At 45.2% G+C, this 20580-nt stretch overlaps 1 protein-coding gene across 1 annotated transcript in view; it reads right to left on the bottom strand.

The window, feature by feature from the left end:
- RTF1 (RTF1 homolog, Paf1/RNA polymerase II complex component) overlaps nt 1-20580 on the bottom strand; it is a 39494-nt gene that overhangs the window by 6383 nt on the left and 12531 nt on the right. The window contains exons 3-12 of the mRNA XM_054161501.1: nt 16051-16198; nt 12575-12779; nt 9458-9572; nt 6990-7101; nt 6064-6199; nt 4977-5154; nt 3958-4040; nt 1873-1960; nt 1674-1781; nt 1017-1094 (exon numbers count right to left, since the gene is read on the bottom strand). Of these exons, the coding sequence (XP_054017476.1) occupies nt 1017-1094; nt 1674-1781; nt 1873-1960; nt 3958-4040; nt 4977-5154; nt 6064-6199; nt 6990-7101; nt 9458-9572; nt 12575-12779; nt 16051-16198 (1251 nt within the window). The remainder of the gene's footprint in view (nt 1-1016; nt 1095-1673; nt 1782-1872; nt 1961-3957; nt 4041-4976; nt 5155-6063; nt 6200-6989; nt 7102-9457; nt 9573-12574; nt 12780-16050; nt 16199-20580) is intronic.

Genomic DNA, 20580 nt, shown 5'->3' with positions numbered 1-20580 from the left:
GGACTTCTTACTCCAAAGAACTCTTGAAAACTTTTGAGACTTCTAAAGATGATACAGGAACACCAGACCCAGTAGAATAGAGCAAGTAGAGTCAGATGATTTGAGTTCCACATTTGATTAAAATGTAATGTCACTATTTACCAGCTGAGAAAAAGGATGGTATGTGTGCAACTGTTAAGTTGCCACTTATTTCAGGGAGCTGCAGAGCACTCTCCCACACCACCAGAGCAACAGCAGTGGCTTGTTACGCCACCTGCTGACAACAACAGGCAATTGCACCCTTCTGCCGGGTGAAACGAACAACTCGCACCTTCGTGCACAGTAATATGAAGACCAAACAACACCGTTAAGCCAAAGAATGCAGAAGTAAAGGATTAATATAAACTCTTTGTTTTTACTGTGTATGAAGCAGGAATGTCTTGGAAAAGGACTACATAAATACACCCAAACAAGATGTGGTATGTCTATCTGCTCTCAGAGATGCAATCCTGACTTCAGCTTCTTAGCACCATGAGGTCTGTTCATGCCAGGAGGTCAACATCAAACAGTTCCATGACAAGCAAATCTTTTGGTAACACATTCTTTTCAGTATAAATTACTGCCCATGAAGTGACAATTCAGTCACTCCTGAGTAAAAGACAATTTAATATGACTTATTTTACTACCTCGAAATGGAACTCAGCTTTCAAATGTTATCATTATGGGGTATGCTGAAGAGAAAGAAAAAAAGACAAGAAAAAAGAAAGAGGAAAAAAAGAAAGGTTTCTAAAGTAGAATAGCTTAAGACCTTCTTGTCTGAAGGACAAAAATCTGCTGGCAATTGTCCTTAGGAAAAGAGTTCAACAGCTTTAACTGGGTTCTCTGTGTTTTGAACCCAGCAACGAGCTCTGAGATCCACCTTTTCGCTGCATACTTGAAGGCAAGCTTACTGCTGACTACTGCCAAAATCCAGATGAGCTCCAGATCTTCAAAACCAAAGACTGCATTAAGCTTGTAGGCATCATCTCATCTCTCACCTTCTCCTTTAGCAGCTGAGTTTTCTTCATAGCATAATTTGGAGGTGCTTTTCTGAACCTCTCCTTCTCTTTCACGATCTGAAAGATGCAGAGGCAACAGCAAGAAGATGCAAATGTGAGATGTCTATTTCGATAGCTGGGCAACAGAAGCAACAGATCAGTATCACCTAAGAAATGTACTTACTGCCACAGAATTTTACTCATGCTCTCTCTCTGCTGCATTTTTAAATTTGTGACTTGGTAATGAGTTACAGCTCCATTCCCCTCACTTACGACCTACAAAAATCTGATGCTAATCATATTTGGTCAGCATTAGGCAAGAATTAAACTGCAGAAACTGTGACAAATGCAACAACCACGGTGCTGTTAGCTTTTCAGAACCTGAGAACTAAGCTGCCATACTCAGGTTAGGAGTTTGGAGCTCTGCAATGCCAGCTTGAGAGCACAAAGGAGGAAGTAGAGCAGGGGTGAGCACCAAACAACAGCTGAATCCCCAAGCTACTCTATCCAGCTGTACAACTTCATTTTGAGCCCTTTATTCTCTTCTTAGGAAGCAAATACCACGATCACTTCGCTTTGTAACAACTAGTGCTCTACTTCATGAGTTCCTGTCACCTTCAAGCACTTGCCACAGGCTCACAACAATACACTGTTTACCTCCTCAATGTCCTGGTCATTAAACTTGTAATTGAGGGCTTCTTTGATGGACACTTCCTTCTTGTTTATCTCATCTAGAGTGGGCAGCTGCATCCCAGCAGAGAACATCTGAACACAACAGACAGAGAGGTTACTCTCCAACTAAAGTACCCTTGGCAGAAAAGCTGCTAGGAAGAAACTGAAGTCGTGGCAAACTTACCGCTTCCTTCCACTTCATGAACTCACTTTCAGTAAATTCCTGATTTGAGACGAACTCCAAACGAAAGACACGTGTGTCATTGCCATGCCTGCAACAAGAAAGTGTAACAATATCCCTCACTGATGGTGCAGAGCTGTCATCTTGGAGCTATAGGTGTAACTGATGAAAGAGGCCCAAACCAGCTGCTTAAGGCTACTGCCTGAAGTATCCCTCACTTCAGTCAGGTCAGCCACAAGCCAGGAGTCTACATCAGAAGTAATGCAAAGGCATATTAGAAAGTGAGTCTGCAGGAAACAGTCACTCAGTTGTGGCAGTAAAAGCCTCAGGAGGAAACAGCAGCAGACCTCTCTCACACCTAAATCTTGGACACCCTATTTGGTGATCCACAGCATAATCATTGGAGACACAAACACGTTTGAACCACTAGAAGCAACCTTTAAGCAGTGCTGAATGATGCAGTGCTGGAGACAATCCCTACCTAGTTTTTGATTCATTGACCAAAATCCCAAAACATGTTCTGCAGAGCACTACAGCTGAAGTACTACACTGCTACTGGCCAATACTAAAATTGGTTGCCAGGGTGTAAATTTCACCCAAAGCATGGAGTTCTCTTGAGGTAACCTAAGAAGTTATTGAATCATAGAAAGGTTTGAGTTGGAAGTGACCTTAAAGATCATCTAGTTCTGACCTCCTCACTATCGACAGGGACATCTACTAGACCAAGTGGCTCAAAGCCCCATTCCACTTGCCCATGAAAACCTTTGGGGATGGGGCATTCAAAATGTCTCTGGGCAACTCATGCCAGTGTCACACTACCCTCACACTAAAGAATTTCTTCCTTGTACATGATCTAAATCTGCCCTCTTTCAGTTTGAAACCGTTACCTCTCATCCTATCACTGCACTCCCTGATAAAGAGTTCTCCCCATCTTGCCTGTAGAACTGAATGAGGGGATTGAGTCAGTCATCAGCAAATTTGCAGATGACATCAAGTTAGGAGCAGATGTTGGTCAGTTAGAGGGCAGAAGGGCTCTGCAGAGGGACCTCGACCGACTGGACACATGGGCGGAGTCGCAACAGGATGGCATTCAACAAGTCCAAGTGCCAGGTGCTGCACTTTGGCCACAACAACCCCATGCAGAGCTACAGGCTGGGGTCAGAGTGGCTGGAGAGCTGCCAAACAGAGAGGGACCTGGGGGTGCTGATTGACAGCTGCCTAAACATGAGCCAACAGTGTGCCCAGGTGGCCAAGAGGGCCAACGGCATCCTGGCCTGCATCAGGAATAGTGTGGCCAGTTCTGGGCCCCTCAGTTTAGAAGGACATTGAGACACTTGAATGTGTCCAGAGAAGGGCAACAAGGCTGGGGAGAGGCCTTGAGCACAGCCCTGTGAGGAGAGGCTGAGGGAGCTGGGATTGTTTAGCCTGGAGAGGAGGAGGCTCAGGGGAGACCTCATTGCTCTCTACAACTACCTGAAAGGTGGTTGTAGCCAGGAAGGGGTTGGTCTCTTCTCCCAGGCAACCAGCACCAGAACAAGAGGACACAGTCTCAAGCTGTGCCAGGGGAAGTGTAGGTTTGAGGTGAGGAGAAAGTTCTTCACTGAGAGAGTTGTTAGCCATTGGAATGTGCTGCCCAGGGAGGTGGTGGAGTCACCATCCCTGGAGGGGTTCAAGAGGGGATTGGACGTGGCACTTGGTGCCATGGTCTAGTCATGAGGTCTGTGGTGACAGGTTGGACTCGATAATCTTTGAGGTCTCTTCCAACCTTGGTGATACTGTGATACTGTAATACCTGACTGTAACAACAGTGGAGAAAAGATGCATTGCAAAGCAGCTCAAGAGGCAGAGACAGACAATCATGGGTTACTAATGCAAATTCATTGCTCAGATGCCAAGACAGCCACAAGTCCCTGCATCAAACCTTTTTAGAATTGTGCCCAAGGGGAAACAAACCCAAACAAAGCCAACCCAAACATTCTAGCAGTAAGCAGCATGGCAAGGCCTAAACTTTTTGGCAGATATGGGCCACGATTTGCCATCGAAAGGACACTGATTCACGACCTGATGAGAATTACTTCGCTGCCTTACCGCAACTGTAGTCCTTTGTTTGTCCGGGTACCACCAAGCTGGTAAACCTTTGCAGTTTCTACTACACCAGTGATTTCAGCAACCTGCATCACAGAGTAGAATACACAAGAGGGAAGATGGGAGAGGTGTTTTGGTTTGGGGTTTGCTGTGCTCCAGAATATATCTGGCAAATTCAAGCCTTTTCATCTGTTTTGAGAAGAGATTAAAAACCTTAATCTAACTAATAATTCTAAGTAGATCAAGGAAAGCAAGACTCTTCCTTGTACATTATCAGGAACTTCATTAGCTGCTTCATGCATCAGCTTTGAGTTGACAAATTATACTATCTGAATGCTTGAGAGGGGTTTTTTTTGCCTCCTCAGTACTGCCTTCGTGATCCAATTGTGTACACTTCCCTGCTTTTCCTATTTCCTTTTCAGTTGATGTTGGTCTGGGTTAACATCTGTCCCAAATGAAACACACAGGTCCTGCTCACCTCCTAAACACCTCTGTGTACTTCTTTCAAAGCAATTCCAGAGAACATTATTGCATCCAATAATTGTGCATTTACAGCAATGAAAAAGAAAAACAAAGCTGTGTTCTCAATCACCTTTCCTTCTAAAGCATGCTGAGGTACTAGAAACACTCTGTAAAGAAAGAAGAGAGACCTCACAATAACTTGGGAGCGTTCCCAGAAATAAAGGGTGAACGTTACTCATCCTTACTTGGTCAAAGCCAAGTCCTGAACTCTCCTTTGCAACACAAATGATGAGACAAGACAGCACGAACCAAAGCTGGAACAACAGGCTCTGTTAGTGCTTCCCTCTTTCTGTGTTTCTTCACCTAGCTAGTCCCATAGATTTGTTTGCTTTTGAAGCAGTCTTCTCCAGGTCTCCGGCAGCAATTAAGCGTTTTGGTTACAAACAATCTTTTTGCATCGATCGCTCAAGCAATCGGAGAGACCTGAGAATTGTTAAGCTGCAGATAGTACTTTCCAGTGCTATGGAAACAATACCTGAGCCCCTTGGAGCTGCACTCACCCGATAAACAGGTTTGCTGTTGTGGTTTCCAATGCCAATACGGACGAAGCAGCCAGTGACAGTCTTGGCAAAGAAGGGCATGTGACACCAGCGCTCCAGCTTGTGTCGCGACAATCGCACTCGGTTCAGCTCTTCAGGCAAGGACACTGGCTGGGACTTGGGAGGAATTTCTTCTTTCCTGATTTGGGAAAGGTAAGAAGGAGTAAAGGGAAAAAAAAAAAAAGTAAGTAGAGGCAATCACCACAAAACAAACCCCAGCAATGGTATTCTGAGCACGGTGCAGCAGGAGTGCTATTTAAATTCCTTCTAAAAGGAATGATTCATGATGCAGTAGTTAACTGTAGATATGTTAGCATTCATGAGATAGGCTTAGTGGGAAGTCCCAGACTTGGAACCCTCTGCTCTGCTACCATGAAGTAGAAGACTCACACATCAAGGCAGCTTATCAGCCACTTCTTTTAGATAAGCCACCACCCAGCACAGACCACTGTCCTGCTAATTAATGCCAGGGTTCTGCAGCTGCTACACTGTAGGACTAAACAAATCTACTAACAACATTGTAAAAGGGGGGGTTAAACTGGAGTGTAAAAGGGGGGAACCATAAACCAGGAGTACATGTCGTAGTTTGGGCTGGGTGCCCTCTGCTACAGGGGTGTTTCCTGTGTCCAGGAGTCCATCCCAGTGGGTGGACACAGGAAATTAGGTATTTCTACCATAATCCCTTGCACCACTATAAATTTTGCGGTGGGGTCTGGCACTTCCTCTTTCCTTCCCTCTCCGAGACTTGGTAACTGGGGGAGAGATCTCCCGGCCATGGGACCATAAACCAGGAGTGCAAAAGGGGCTAAAGGTAACAGCAGGGACCTGAAAATGCAAGCCCACCCAAGGCAAAGTCAGTCACATGCACCATGATACACAAGCCAAGGACCAAATCTGAGTAATGCAAGTGTGCCCAGAGGCAAAACCACTTTAGAGACACTGAACTGCCCCCAAATATTCCTCTAAGGAAGCATTTGTCTACATGAAGTGGAGGTAAATGTGTGTTCACAAACAGACAAGTAATCATAGTCCAGTGATTACTACTTACTCTTCCTCTTCATCAGAGGATGAGGATCTGGATGAGCGGTCACTTTTCTCACTAGACTTATCATCCTCCTCCTCCTCTTCATCATCAGAGTATACTTCACTCGTTTTTAATGGCTGTTTTTTTGCAAGCAATTCAGCTGGGGGAAGGAGGACAAAGAACAAGGGAAAACAAGATGTAAATTTTTATGAAAGCCTCCTCTCAGAGCTGAACTCTTACTTAAAAAAGGGCAGATAGCTGTTAAGTTTAGACTGTATACAAGTGCCACATGTTCAAATCCACTAGTAAGCCAAGCACTCCACTGTACATATTCAGAGAGAGAAATCAAAAGTATTTGAAAGCATCTTAAAATCTCAGCTGTACTAATCTTTAGTGTCCCAAAAAGATCACACACAGCCATACAAAATGGGCACAGCATGTACAAGATAAAACTTACTGTGACAATTAATTCTTATTCTCCAAGGGGAACAGAGAAAATCATGTTTGAAGACCACCACCACAAAACCCAATGAAGTAATAAAAAGGGTTGCATCAAAATCCTGTGGCCAGATGGGCAAGATGATGTGCTAGAGGAGAAGCAAGCAAATGGAGACAAAGCAGCACAACAAAAGAGATGCACTTGGGGTGGTTCAGAGGCTGAATAACAGAATCTAAGCAACCAATTCAAATACGTGAACTAAACACCACTTAAAGCACTGCAAAGTTTACTTTGTTTTCAGACCATTCTGAGGGACAAGGAGGAGGCATCCAGCACCAGTGGTGCCAAACAATACCCTAGGTGGTGATGCTGGGCAAAAGGCCAAGGAAAACAGACACAGAATTCATTCACCAAGGTGTAGGATTGCTGCACTAATTAGAGACTGGAAGCAGCACTTTCAGAAAGCTGTAATAATGCTTCAAATTGTAGCAATAGCAAGACAGTTTCATACCTGTTCTGTTCTTCCTTTTCTCTCTTTCTGCTTTTAGCTCCTCCATTGCCTGAGATTTCTTGTCTAGCTTCTCATCCCGCTTTGATCGCCGCTCTTTGTTATGCGACATGACCTAAAAACACGCACAGAGAGTCTCTCAACACAAGTGCAGCCCATACACTGAAATGTGTTAAAAAGAAGGTTGTTTGCATACTTTGAAAACTTCCCAAACAGAAGCTACTAACAAACTCCATTTTGAAATCAGTCTTTTTTCAAGTTTGTTTCTACAGAGGCTAGGGAGAGGGAAATCAAGCTGAAGCCTGAGAATAGAATAGAATAAACCAGGTTGAAGAGACCTTCAAGATCAAGTCCAAGCTATCACCCAACACCATCTAACCAACTAAACCATGGCACCAAGCAACCCACCAAGTCTTCTCCTAAACACCTCCAGTGATGGCGACTCCACCACCTCCCTGGCAGCCCATTCCAATGGCCAGTCTCTCTTTCTATGAAGAACTTCTTCCTAACCTCCAGCCTAAAACTCCCCTGGCACAGCCTGAGACTGTGTCCACTTGTTCTGGTGCTGGCTGCCTGGGAGAAGAGACCAACATCCGCCTGGCTACAACCTCCCTTCAGGTAGTTGTAGAGAGCAATAAGGTCTCCCCTGAGCCTCCTCTTCTCCAGGCTAAGCAACCCCAGCTCCCTCAGCTTCTCCTCATAGGGCTGTGCTCCAAACGCCTCCCCAGCTTTGTTGCCCTTTTCTGGACACCTTCCAGCAACTCAACATCTCTCCTAAACTGAGGGGCCCAGAACTGGACACAGGACACAAGGTGTGGCCTAACCAGTGCTGAGCACAGGGAGAGAATGACCTCCCTGCTCCTGCTGGCCACACTGTTCCTGATACAGGCCAGGATGCCATTGCCCTTCTTGGCCACCTGGGCACACTGCTGGCTCATGTTCAGCCTACCATCAACCAGTACCCCCAGGTCCCTTTCTACCTGGCCACTCTCCAGCCACTCTGACCCCAGCCTGTAGCACTGCATGGGGTTGGATTTCTCCTAATTCATGGGAAAAAGAAAAGAATTAACTTTCTTTTTTTTAAACTTCAACATTTCTGCCACCAAGTTTTAGTGCCAAAACTCCTCAATCAAGTTAAAAAAAATGACTAGACAAATAATATGGAATTCTGCAACTAACAAACAACAAGGAAAATCTGAATTCATATTCTTCTCTTTTGCTAGTCCTTCTGTAAGGCCAACTCAAGACAATTGTTCTCATTCAGCAGAAAAATTATGTTAAGAAGTATGTAAATCAGAAATAAACTTCTGTGTGAAGTCTGCAACATGGATCCAGATCTTAAGTGTTCTACTTAAGATCTTAAGTCTTCTAATAGTTTCCTTTTCTAACAGGTCTATCTGGAATACCAGGTAGCACAGAAAGCAGCTTCTATAATAAGCATAAAAGCCAGTCAGTTATTTGAGCTAAGTCAAAGTAATTTCTGGAAGGCACTGTAAAAGAACTCTCCATAAGATCTTTTTATGTACAGATATATCTGTATGCATCTAAACATTATGTACTATATATATGAGTTACACAAGTGTACACACACACACGCACTTACAGAAATGGTGTTGAGAGGGGTAAGGAGATGAGATTTGCTTTGCTTAAGGGATGCCTAGGGGGAAACTTATCTCACCTGATTTAAGTGTTATACATCTGTTTCACTAGCAAATACTATGGAGTGAGCTGCCAGCTGGAGATGCCCTTCTCCACTGCACAGAGGTGACAGCAAGTACCAATTAACAACTAGTTCGTAGATGGCTAAAGTTAGGCCGGACAAATCCCATCCCATTCTGGGAACCTTTCTGCCTAGACTCTATAAATAGTTAAGGGCAAGATAATAATCATTTGAAGCTTCTGCCAATTCAGCCATTTGAAACTACACTTCAGTTACAGAGGACTCTCCTCTGAAGCTGGTGTTATTCTCTTTCTACTGGAGGTGGAAAAACTAGACATTTCCTTCAAGCTTTCCCTTGACATCTCCACCAGCAGAAACAGAGCTCTCTTTCCACTGTATGTACATGCAAGAAAAATAAGAACTGAGCAGTTTTTGGCCTGCTCTCAAACTTTCACTTACAAGACAGACTGCAACATTTCAGACAGAATAACAGAAGTTTGGCTAAAGAAACTACAAAAGGTTGCTTTCCTGCTCTCTTATGGGAGGACTACCACAGCAGCTTTAGAGCCAGCTGGAAGTTTGCTTTGTTTCTTAAAAGGAGTTACCAGTGCACCCCTCAGGGGGCCAAAATGGTATTTTTTCAACTGAACTAATGGTTAAAGATAGCTTAAGCATATAAATGAACTAAATTCTGATCTGCTTACCACACTGTTTGACATTAAGGGAAAACATCAGGGCAGGGAGAGGCAGCATCTTGTTTCCTATTGCTAGAGGAAAAGGGTTTGTTTTTAAGGACAGCTTCATTTCCTACCTGGGACTCCTGGATTTGTGTGAGTTTTTTCTTCTCCTGCTCCTCTTCTTGCTTTTTCTTCTTCTCTTTCTTTTCTTTCTTTTTTGCTGTTTTTAGTTTCTTCTTGATTTCAAATCTAGTAGCAGATATGGAAACAAAATAATTGTGTGTGAGCACACTCTCCCGTGCTAGCAGAGCTGAAGTTGTAGGCTGCAAGAGCACTTCCACTGCGTGCCCCAGACACATAACCTTTTACTGCTCTGCTGTCCCCCTTTCCCTTCCCCAAGAAAAGTAAGGTGAAGACAAGCTGAGCATAGAAGACAGCAGGTTTACAGACAGCTAACTTAAAGGCCTGAGGAGACCACATAGCAATGTGGCTACTCTTCCAGTCTAACTCCCATCTTCATCTTTGCTTGTGTAGTGACCATTGCATGCAGCCTCCAACTCTAAGACCAGCTGCCTATTTCACATCATTTGAATCTCAACAGCTAGAAACTTGGTTGCTTAAAGCCACTACCATGTTAACTCCACCTCTCCACTGGCACTATTTGCACCAGTTTGTATAAGAAGGCCTGCAAAGAAGTGACAGTGAGTCATAGAACCAAAGGTTGAAAAAGACCTTAAAATCATTGAGTGCAGCTGTAACCCAACTACCATGACTATGAAACTGTATCCTGAAACGTTCTGTTTACGTGCTTCTTGAAGACCTCCAAGGACGGCAACTCCATTACCTCCCTGGGCAGCCTGTTCCAGTGCCTGACCACTCTTTCAGTAAAGGAATTCTTCCTAATATCCAATCCAAACCTCCCATGGCACAGCTTACACCCATTTCCTCTCATCCTAACAATAACTACTCAGGAGAAGAAACCAATACTAGCCTCACTACAACCTCCTTTCAGATACAGAGCAGTAAGCTCTCCCCTTAGCCTTCTCTTCTCCAGACTAAACAATCCCAGTTCCCTCAGCTGAATTCCAGTCAGACTTGGGCAGATTCTGCAATCCAGTTTAGGCCCTTCCATTTCTGCCCTCATAAATTATCATAACAGAATGGTTTAGGTTGGAAGGGACCTTAAAGATAATCTAGTTCCAACCTCCTTGGCTGTTGGCAGAGACACCTTTCACTAGATCAGGTTGCTCAAAGCCCCATCCCACCTGGCCTTGAACACTTCCACTGACAACTTCTCTGGGCAACCTGTGCCATTGTCTCACCATCCACACAGTAAAGAATTTCTTCCTTATATCTATTCTAAATCCACCCTCTTTCAGTTTGAAACCATTACCTCCCATCCTATCGCTTCATACATCCTGATTAAAGAGTCTCTCCCCATCTTTCTCATAGGCCTCTGCAAGTACTGGAAGGCTACTATAAGATCTCCCTGGAGTCTTTTCTTTTCCACCTCTGTCTTCAGAGGGGAGGTGCTTCAGTCCCCTGATCATCTTTGTGGCCCTCATCTGGACTTGCTCAAGCAGGTGCAATACTTGACATTGGGGGCCCCAGAGTTGAACACATTACTCCATGTAGGATCTCATGAGAGAGCAGGGTAGATAGGGAGAATCACCTCCCTTGACCTGCTGGCCACAATCCTCTTGAGGTGGCCCAGGAAGCAACTGGCTTTCTGGGCTGCAAGCACAAATTCCTAGCTCATCCTACCCTCAAAACTTATTTTCAGCCACTGTGTTTAGAAGAGCTAAGGTTTTGCTGGAACTGCCCTGTGACTGAGATCCCATTGCACCATTGACTGGTCATTGCTTTAGTGAAGTGTGCCCCAAGCATGAGAAAAAAGTTACTTCACTTCCAGTAACTGAAATTCAAAACATGTTAGCCACATGCACATTACATGGTCCAGTCTTCAGTACTTTACACCTGGATTTTGTAGACAAGAAACTGAAATGCCAGATGAGCTTTTTGCTCTTTATGCCTTCAGCATGAAGCACACAGGCACTGTATGACATGCTGTAATCCCAATGACCTCACAGCACAACATACATACAGAGCTAGAAAGCATTCTGAAAGATTCAGCTTACTCTAAAGTTAAATAACTGCCCCCTACCCCCTTAATTCTACCTCCCAACTTCTTTACATAGAACAGGACAAACTCGTTCAAGATTAAATCAGTAACTCAAGCTTAAGACTGTTCAGCTTGTTTGTGACAAGCATTCTCCAAGGTCCATTCTAAAAGAAACACATTCAGTTACATTCACAAGACAGTGAATGAAATTAAAGAAGAGTATCCTTCTACCTGACCTAAATCCAATCTTTCACTCATTCTAATCCTTTGGAGGAGAGCAGCAGACTAGATAGGACATTGAAAGTAGCATTAAAATGACAGACGGTGCTTTGACTAAGGCTTGGGGAAATGGACAGCCTCACAGTAGCTTGTATTAACATGACTTACTCAACAGATGTCAGCCCTCTGATTTTTTTAGCAAGTGAGAAAAGGGAGAAGTCACCAAAGAGGGGAGAGACTAAAGAAAAGAGTCCCAACACATGCCAAAACTTTTCTTAGACTCATGGTAACAAAAATACCTTTACTAGGAGGAAATTGCCTGACTGGATAGTGTTACAGTAACAAAAAGAAAACAAGCCACACCTAAGGGAGAAACCCACAAAGGATCCATTGAAAATGACATTATCTAACACCACTCCTCATGATTTCAATGTCTCTCTCTTCTATTAGGGCCTTAACTAGCTTCACACCCATATAGAGTCAACCTTCACTACAACTCTCTGCTCCACCATTGTTTAAATGAAAAATTCCAGGAGTTCATATACACCTCACACTTTCTTTGTGTTTCCCCAAAGTACCAGCATGTGACAGCTAACACAAGAAAGGACAGAAGAGAAAGCAGTCCTTCTGCCTGGCATCTAGAGTGTGAAACAGTAAGATGCCTACAGTGGTAGGTGGCAGAAGCAGGCACACTCAACAGCTGAGAGAAACTTCCACAAACTGACTTTTACAAAACCAAAGTTTCTGTTGTGTTGTGCTTCTCAAGTAGCTATAAGGACAGTTTATGGAAAAAAAAAAAAATACCATGAAGCTAATGCACTTTATAGTGCTGAATGCTTGCACCCCAAACATGAAAGCATAGCCAGCCTGGATGAACCTGCTACCAAATACCAAGAGATCCAAAAGTCACCTTCTCTTTAGCACTTCTCTCTTCTCTATCCGGTTGAACAGCTCCTGCTCTCTCTCCTTCTCTGTCATTTGCTCCAGTCGAGCCCGGTCTTCTTCATCTCCCATCAGGTCTTCTCCATAGCCATCATGGAATTCCTCATCTTCAGATGAAGAATCTGAATCTGAGCTAGAGGAGGAGCTGTTGCTTTCTGAGTCAGAGACTTCTCCTACAACAAACACACAACGCAGTGAGATTCAACCAAGGCAAAGCCAAACTGCTTTATTGTAGCCCATTAGCAGAGGGTACCATGAATTTTACACTCCTTTTACACTGCACTGAGAGCACACCTACCAGGAAACCTACACCCAGGAGGAAACACTTTATTACCACAAGACACACATGATAAAAAATGATAAGAGGATAACTAATACTATGTGTGAACAGGAATTGAGCTGTAACTCACTTATAAGAAACTGAGTAGGCTAAGAATTGTTACTTAACTCCATTTCTGTTCACACATAGTACCAGGCATCCTTCTACCATTTTTCACCATGTGTGTCTTGTGGTAATTTTAGACAGCCTGTTGGTTAGTGTGTTAGGGTCTTAAGACTAGATCTCCATCTGCTTAGGTCCCCAAGAAATTGCTTACACAACCATAGCTTTGTAGGTGCATGTACACACCCCAATGCCACTATTCACCACCACCAATATTTCTCATTATAGCAACCTGAAGAACCACAATTCATGATTTGAAGACTGCAACACGATGAATTTCTACATCACAAGACAAAGTTGAAATGCTCTGTGGTCAGGACTGGCAAGGCCATGACACTAGCTCCACTCCTGTAACAGGCAGTCCCAGTTACATGAGGGTTTAGGGAACAGCTGACTCCCCTAAACACTGGGTGCTGGATGTATTTTAAATGTTTTCAAATACAAACACATTTTCCTCTCAACAGGAAAGTTCCTTTTCTTTAAGTCTGAAAATAAAATGAAAGCAGCAACCTCCACATTAATCCAGTGCTTCTCTGAGAAAAAGCTCTCAGAATCCTGTTGAAGAACTACATGTAGAAGATACTCTGAACATACTAGGAAAAATGACCAAGGCTTACAGTGCTGCCATTAGCCTAAAGAGGCTCTTGCATTCTCCAACCCATTTAGCTGTGCTAGTGACAGAAATTTTGTCATGGTGCAATTATTCTTCTCATGAGTTATGAAACTGGAGAGAAGACAGGAGTTGAGAAACTCGTGTGTGAAAATGGGAACAGCACCTCTGAACTTGATTCTGGTCCAAGTTCTTTGATTATCTGACCTAATTGACCACATGGCACCAAAACATAAAAGCAGGTATTAGGATTTTTTTTCTTTGACTTCCATTCAGACCTCAATATATAGAATAGAATAGAATAAACCAGGTTGGAAGAGACCTTCAAGATCATCACATCCAACCCATCAACCAATCCAACCCACCTAAACAACTAACCCATGGCACCAAGCACCCCATCAAGTCTCCTCCTGAACACCTCCAATGATGGTGACTCCACCACCTCCCTGGGCAGCCCATTCCAATGGGCAATCACTCTCTCTGTGCAGAACTTCTTCCTAACATCCAACCTAAACCTCCCCTGGCACAGCCTGAGACTGTGTCCCCTTGTTCTGGTGCTGGCTGCCTGGGGGAAGAGACCAACCCCTGCCTGGCTACAACCTCCCTTCAGGTAGCTGTAGACAGCAAGGAGGTCTCCCCTGAGTCTCCTCCAGGCTAAGCAACCCCAGCTCCCTCAGCCTCTCCTCATAGGGCTTGTGTTCCAAACCCCTCACCAACTTTGTTGCCCTTCTCTGGACTCGTTCCAGCAAGTCAACCTCCTTCCTAAACTGAGGGGCCCAGAACTGTACTCGAGGTGCAGCCTAACCAGTGCAGTGTACAGGGGCAGAATGACCTCCCTGCTCCTGCTGGCCACACTGTTCCTGATGCAGGCCAGGATGCCATTGGCCCTCTTGGCTGCCTGGGCACACTGCAGGCTCATGTTCAGCCTACCATCAACCAGCACCCCCAGGTCCCTCTCTACCTGGCCGCTCTCCAGCCACTCTGACCCCAGCCTGTAGCACTGCATGGGGTTGCTGTGGCCCATGTGCAGAACTGGGAACTTCCAGCTTTGCAAGCCTACACTGTGAAAAACCTTGGTTTGCAAGCACTGATCTATGGAGGTTCAGCACTCCATGCTTCAGCCTGTCTCAGCTGCAGCTGCTTCACTGAGAGCTCTACACTTCTTCAAATTCTTTTTTACACTTTGTTTTTATACCATCAACTGAAATCACAACTAACCACCTGCAAACCTTCATGGGCATGACGAAAGCAGAAAAGAACTCTGGGAGCTTGCCCAGCATTGGAACATATTCACTATTCAGATATTTTAAAAAACCCCAAAAGTTTGACAGAATTAAGCAATGATTTTTCTTCTTCCACATCAGTATAAACTGAATTCCAATTCAGAGCAAACACATGCAGGATAAGCTCCTCTTTGCATCACACAGGACTCTACACCTTTCCCTTTGTCATCATGTTTGGGAAGGGAAACTAAGTCAGTGGAAATAAGGAAAGCCCTCCCACACTACAGATGGAACAGGCTACAAGGAAGAAAGCAACTTTCCAGGAGAAGGTCAAGTAGTTAAACATGGCACATTTTTCACTCCCAACAGTATTCAGTGTTGTTGGTTGGTTCTAACTGGAGTGCCCATGTCAGTGCTATACTGAATTACATACACTTCAAGCCATGGCAAGTTTAAGAGGCATCTGTGATGGGTTGAAGGGCCGATCCTCCCTTCCCTCCCACCACAGGCAGAAAAAAATGAGACTGAGACAAACGGACTGCAGAAGTGGTGGAAAGTTTAAATGGAAAAGCAGTGAATATTTTACAGAGAACCACAAGCACAATGACAAAAGGAGATCCCAAAACATACCCAGAAGCATCCCAACACTTCCCTCTCCCCACCTGAGGGTACACCCAAAAAACCCCCAAGGCTCTTTCTTCCCACCCCCCACCCCTCTCCATTGTTAGGCTAATCTCAGCTGGCCAGATCTGAGACTGCCCTTCCCCCTTCTCCTCCTGGCCTTAGGCCTAGCCAGGTCCAAGAGACTGTGAGATGACTCCCCCCCCTATTACCAGACAGGGACCATCTCCACAGGAGCGGTGAGGGAAGAAAGAGGAAGTGCAGGACTTTTGCAGGTGGTTTTCTAGGGAGCAGGGCATTATGGGATGAAATACATAGCATCCCATGTCTACCCACTGGGCCGGACCCTCGGGACATCGCAGGTGTAGCTTGTGTGTTGGCAACAAGAGGCACTCAGCCTGAACCACCACATCATCCAAACTGCCAGCAACACAAAGAAAACTCTTTGAAGGCAGCCTCCACGTCATCATTCAATGTTACCCTTCAGTGTGCACGAAGGGGTAACTTCACTTGGAAGGACACTGTTAGATGCACATGGGTTCTCTTACCCTCTTCAGGTGCTGAGCTCTCTGCAGAACTGTCTTTATCCGAGCTGCCCGAAGAGGCAGCTTTGCTGGTCTGTTTCCTCATGGCTCCCTTCTTCTCCGCCTTACCCGCTTTTCCCTTTTTTTTGTTTTTAGAACCTCCAACAGTCCACTGCAAGGAAAGAACCAATGAATGGATAATGAGACATAAACATCACCCTCCTCCCCCCAAAAGACTGCAGTAAAAATGGCTGAGAAACAGCCCAGTATTTGACAGCAACCAATCAACAACACAAGGGAAAAACAAAAGCCAATTGGAAATTCATGAAATGAAAGCATTGTGAGGGGGTGCTGTGGCTGTCTTGGGGTTTTTCTTTCAGAGAAACAGAATCACAGAATCAATAAGGTTGGAAATGACCTCAGAGATCATCAAGTCCAACCTCTCGACTAAGACCTCATGGTCTACTAAACCATGGCTTCAAGTGCCACATCCAACCCCTTTTTGAACACCTCCAGGGACGGTGACACCGCCACCTCCCTGCCAGTTATCAATGCAAGCCAGCAGAAAACCAATGAAGACTTCAGAGTCTGCAATACCTGCCAGGAGAAAGGAGGCACTGGAAGTATTTTCCTAGAAAAAACAATTTTAAACAAATGTCCAACTGCATGTGTAAAGACCAGCTTCAGTTCACTGCTATGAAACAGAAGCAAAGCTAAGATTACTGGGGAGCACACTTTAGATTTCATGAAGGCACACCAATTACACATGATGGTCTGCCCAAAACTCTCAAGTTTTACCAGGAGCACACAGCATCTTGTACCTTTATGCAACAAATTTGCAGAACACTCACTTCAGTAGTGCCACCGAGACAGTAGTGCCACCACCTGCACCTACATACACAAGCTGGAATCAAATCGAAATCACAGAAGTCACCAACAAGAGAAAGGAGTAATTCAAAATGCCACGGCTTAATTTGGATTTTTCTCTTAATGGGATATCTTCAGTTGATGTAGACTGCATGACTTCACAGTATCAAAGTATCACAGTATCACCAAGGTTGGAAGAGACCTCAAAGATCATGGAGTCCGACCTGTCACCACAGACCTCATGACTAGACCATGGCACCAAGTGCCACGTCCAATCCCCTCTTGAACACCTCCAGGGATGGTGACTCCACCACCTCCCTGGGCAGCACATTCCAATGGCTAACAACTCTGTCAGTGAAGAACTTTCTCCTCACCTCCAGCCTAAACTTCCCCTAGCACAGCTTGAGACTGTGTCCTCTTGTTCTAGTGCTGGTTGCCTGGGAGAAGAGACCAACCCCTTCCTGGCTACAACATCCCTTCAGGTAGTTGTAGAGAGCAGTAAGGTCTCCCCTGAGCCTCCTCCTCTCCAGGCTAAACAACCCCAGCTCCCTCAGCCTCTCCTCACAGGGCTGTGCTCAAGGCCTCTCCCCAGCCTCGTTGCCCTTCTCTGGACATGTTCAAGTGTCTCAATGTCCTTCGTAAACTGAGGGGCCCAGAACTGGACACAGGACTCAAGGTGTGGCCTAACCAATACAGAGTCCAGGGGCACAATGACTTCCCTGCTCCTGCTGGCCACACTATTCCTAATGCAGGCCAGGATGCCATTGTCCCTCTTGGCCACCTGGGCACACTGCTGGCTCATGTTTAGGCAGCTGTCAATCAGCACCCCCAGATCCCTTTCTGTTTGGCAGCTCTCCAGCCACTCTGACCCCAGCCTGTAGCTCTGCATGGGGTTGTTGTGGCCAAAGTGCAGCACCTGGCACTTGGACTTGTTGAATGCCATCCTGTTGGACTCCACCCATCTGTCCAGTCGGTCGAGGTCCCTCTGCAGAGCCCTTCTGCCCTCTAACTGATCAACATCTGCTCCCAGCTTCTTGTCATCTGCAAATTTGCTGATGACTGACTCAACCCCCTCATCCAGATCATCAATGAAGATGTTAAAGAGGATGGGGCCCAGCACTGATCCCTGGGGGACACCACTAGTGCCTGGCTGCCATCTGGCTGTGGCACCATTCACCACCACTCTCCGGGCTCGGCCCTCCAGCCAGTTCCTGACCCAGCACAGAGTGTTGTTGTCCAAGCCACAAGCTGACAGCTTAGTCAGCAGTTTGCTGTGGGGAACAGTGTCAAAGGCCTTGCTGAAGTCCAGGTAGACCACATCCACAGGCCTCCCCACATCCACCAGATGGGTCACCTGATCATAGAAGGAGATCAGAAGACTTATACCACTGCACACACATGGGCAGCAACTTTAAATCCCAAAGTGCCAGGAGTAGTACCAACCAGCATTTACCTCACAGTGTGGTTTCTTAGGAGAATTTTTGCACTGTCCCAACTACCTGGGTAAAGCCAGAAGAGAACAGAACCAGTAGGGATTCCCTGTCTATTAGTTTAAGCCTTTAAAATATTTAGCACTTGCTAACTCTCTTAGACATTCCCCAGGGACAGTGCAGTTTCTCTCTAAACATATAAATATTTACACTATCATCCTCTCCATACCTTTATATTACTCTCATCTTCCACGAGCATAACCATCTGCTGAAGCACACAGCCTGCTAAAAAAATAGATTCCTAACCCAGATGAGTAAATACTCTTTTGCATAACTGAAATCTTGCACTCAAAACTACTCTGACTGGAATAAAAAAAATAATCTTCAGATTTGATCTCAGGGGCACACAAGCTTCAAGCTTCTCACCCATTCACCCCCTCCTGGGGGATCAATCAAGTCCATCTTTGCATGCAGTAATCATTCCATCATACTTGCTGAATACTTCTGCCTGACTAGGCACCACCTTCAGAGAACCCTGGTGTTGAAGCTATTTAAATGAAACTTGACCAAGTAGAATCATGGAATTGTGTTGGTTGGCTATGAACTATAAGATCAGCAAATCCAACCACAAAAATTCAGCACTGCCAGATTGTCTCTAAACCGTGTTTCTCAGCACCACATCTACACAGCCTTTAAACCCCTGCAGGGATGGTGACTCCACCACTGGCCTGGGCAGCCTGCTCCAGTGTTTAATAACCCTTTCAGTGAAGAAATTTTTCCTATTATCCAATCTAAATCACCCCTGGTGCAATTTGAGTCTGCTGCTTCTTGGTGCCTGGGAGAAGAGACAAACCCCTACCTCGCTGGAACCTCATTCCAGGGAGCTGCAGTGAGTGAGGAGGTGTCGTCTCAGCCTCCTTTCCTCCAGACACTCCTAGTTCCCTCAGCCACTCCTCATGAGACGACTTCTCTAGAGCCTCCACCAGCTCCACTGCCCTTCTGTGGGCACACTCAAGCACCTCAATGTCCTTGTAGTGAGGGTCCCAAAACTGAGCCCAGTATTTGAGACGCAAGAGTGAGCAGTGAGAAGCTACTACTTGATCTACTAATGTCTTTAGAATTTCCTGGGTTTTGATTACTCTCCCATCCAGACTTGTACCTTCCATTTGCTTCACTTTCTTTTTTAAGCATCATCTGTGTATTCAAAAATTATCTGTCCAAGGCCAGACAAGTTTTGCTTCCTAAGCTAAAAGTACAGGTACCTCGTGGTGAGCCTCGCTGCAATCCAGGCCCTATGCAGTTTACCCCAGTCTGTTATGGTGCATAGGATAGGCAAGAAGCTGCACAGAAAGCATCTGACTTCACACCAGCCTGAGCTTGCACTCAAGTCTTTATTGGCTTGTTCAGTGTTACAATATCACTGCCTAATATTCCTGGTTAACTACACCCACATAAATTAGTTAACAAGCTTGTGCTCTGTCTGAATATGTTCAAACCCCATTGTTAAGAAATCATCTCCTAGGTACTGCAGAGAAGAGTCTTTTGCTGTTTGTTCAAGAGCTCACCCAGTGCCAGCATACAAAGTGAGAAAGTGAAACTGAGCCTTTAGCAGGAAGAAGCAGAGCCTTCTGAACCAGGGATACAGTGGTACCTCCCTTTCCAGAGCTCTGCCACCTGTTTCAGTGTTCAAATACCAAATTATACCTTGCCTCAGCAGGCTGCACAGCAAGGAAGAAGCACAGAGAAAGGCACAGCACACACCACAGATCAAGACCTGGAGAGGTCATGCTGAGATAAAAGAAGCTGAGATCAGATAAAACCAGCAGGACTTCAGCTGTTAATAAAATGTCTAATAGCTGTAGATACATGTGTTACAGATCACTGTTCTCAGCCTCTGACTCACAAGTGGAATTATAAAGACAACCTGGGTCCTGGAAGGAAGGACTGAAGAGCAAGCAGTGCAACAACCTCTTGGGTGAAAAAACCCCAACCAACCAAACCAACCACACACCCCCAAAAAATAAAACAAACCCAAAACACAACCCAAAACCAAAACAAAAACCACACCCCCACCAAACCCCCCCCAAACCCAGCCCTTGCCCTAATGCAGGAAGCTTTGTTTTAGTTTCTGTTTCACCCTGGAGATTACATTTCATCTTGCTCTTGTTTATGCAAGCCACTTCTTTTAAGTACCAACTGTTTGTCACTTCCCACTTTCAGTGCTGTCACAAAGCCAAATTTTCCCTTGCCCAACTCA

Source organism: Dryobates pubescens, chromosome 5, assembly GCF_014839835.1.
Source record: "Dryobates pubescens isolate bDryPub1 chromosome 5, bDryPub1.pri, whole genome shotgun sequence".
NCBI lineage: Eukaryota > Metazoa > Chordata > Aves > Piciformes > Picidae > Dryobates > Dryobates pubescens.
The sequence above is the reverse complement of the archived record's forward strand: the minus strand, read 5'-3'. Positions and strand labels throughout refer to the sequence as shown.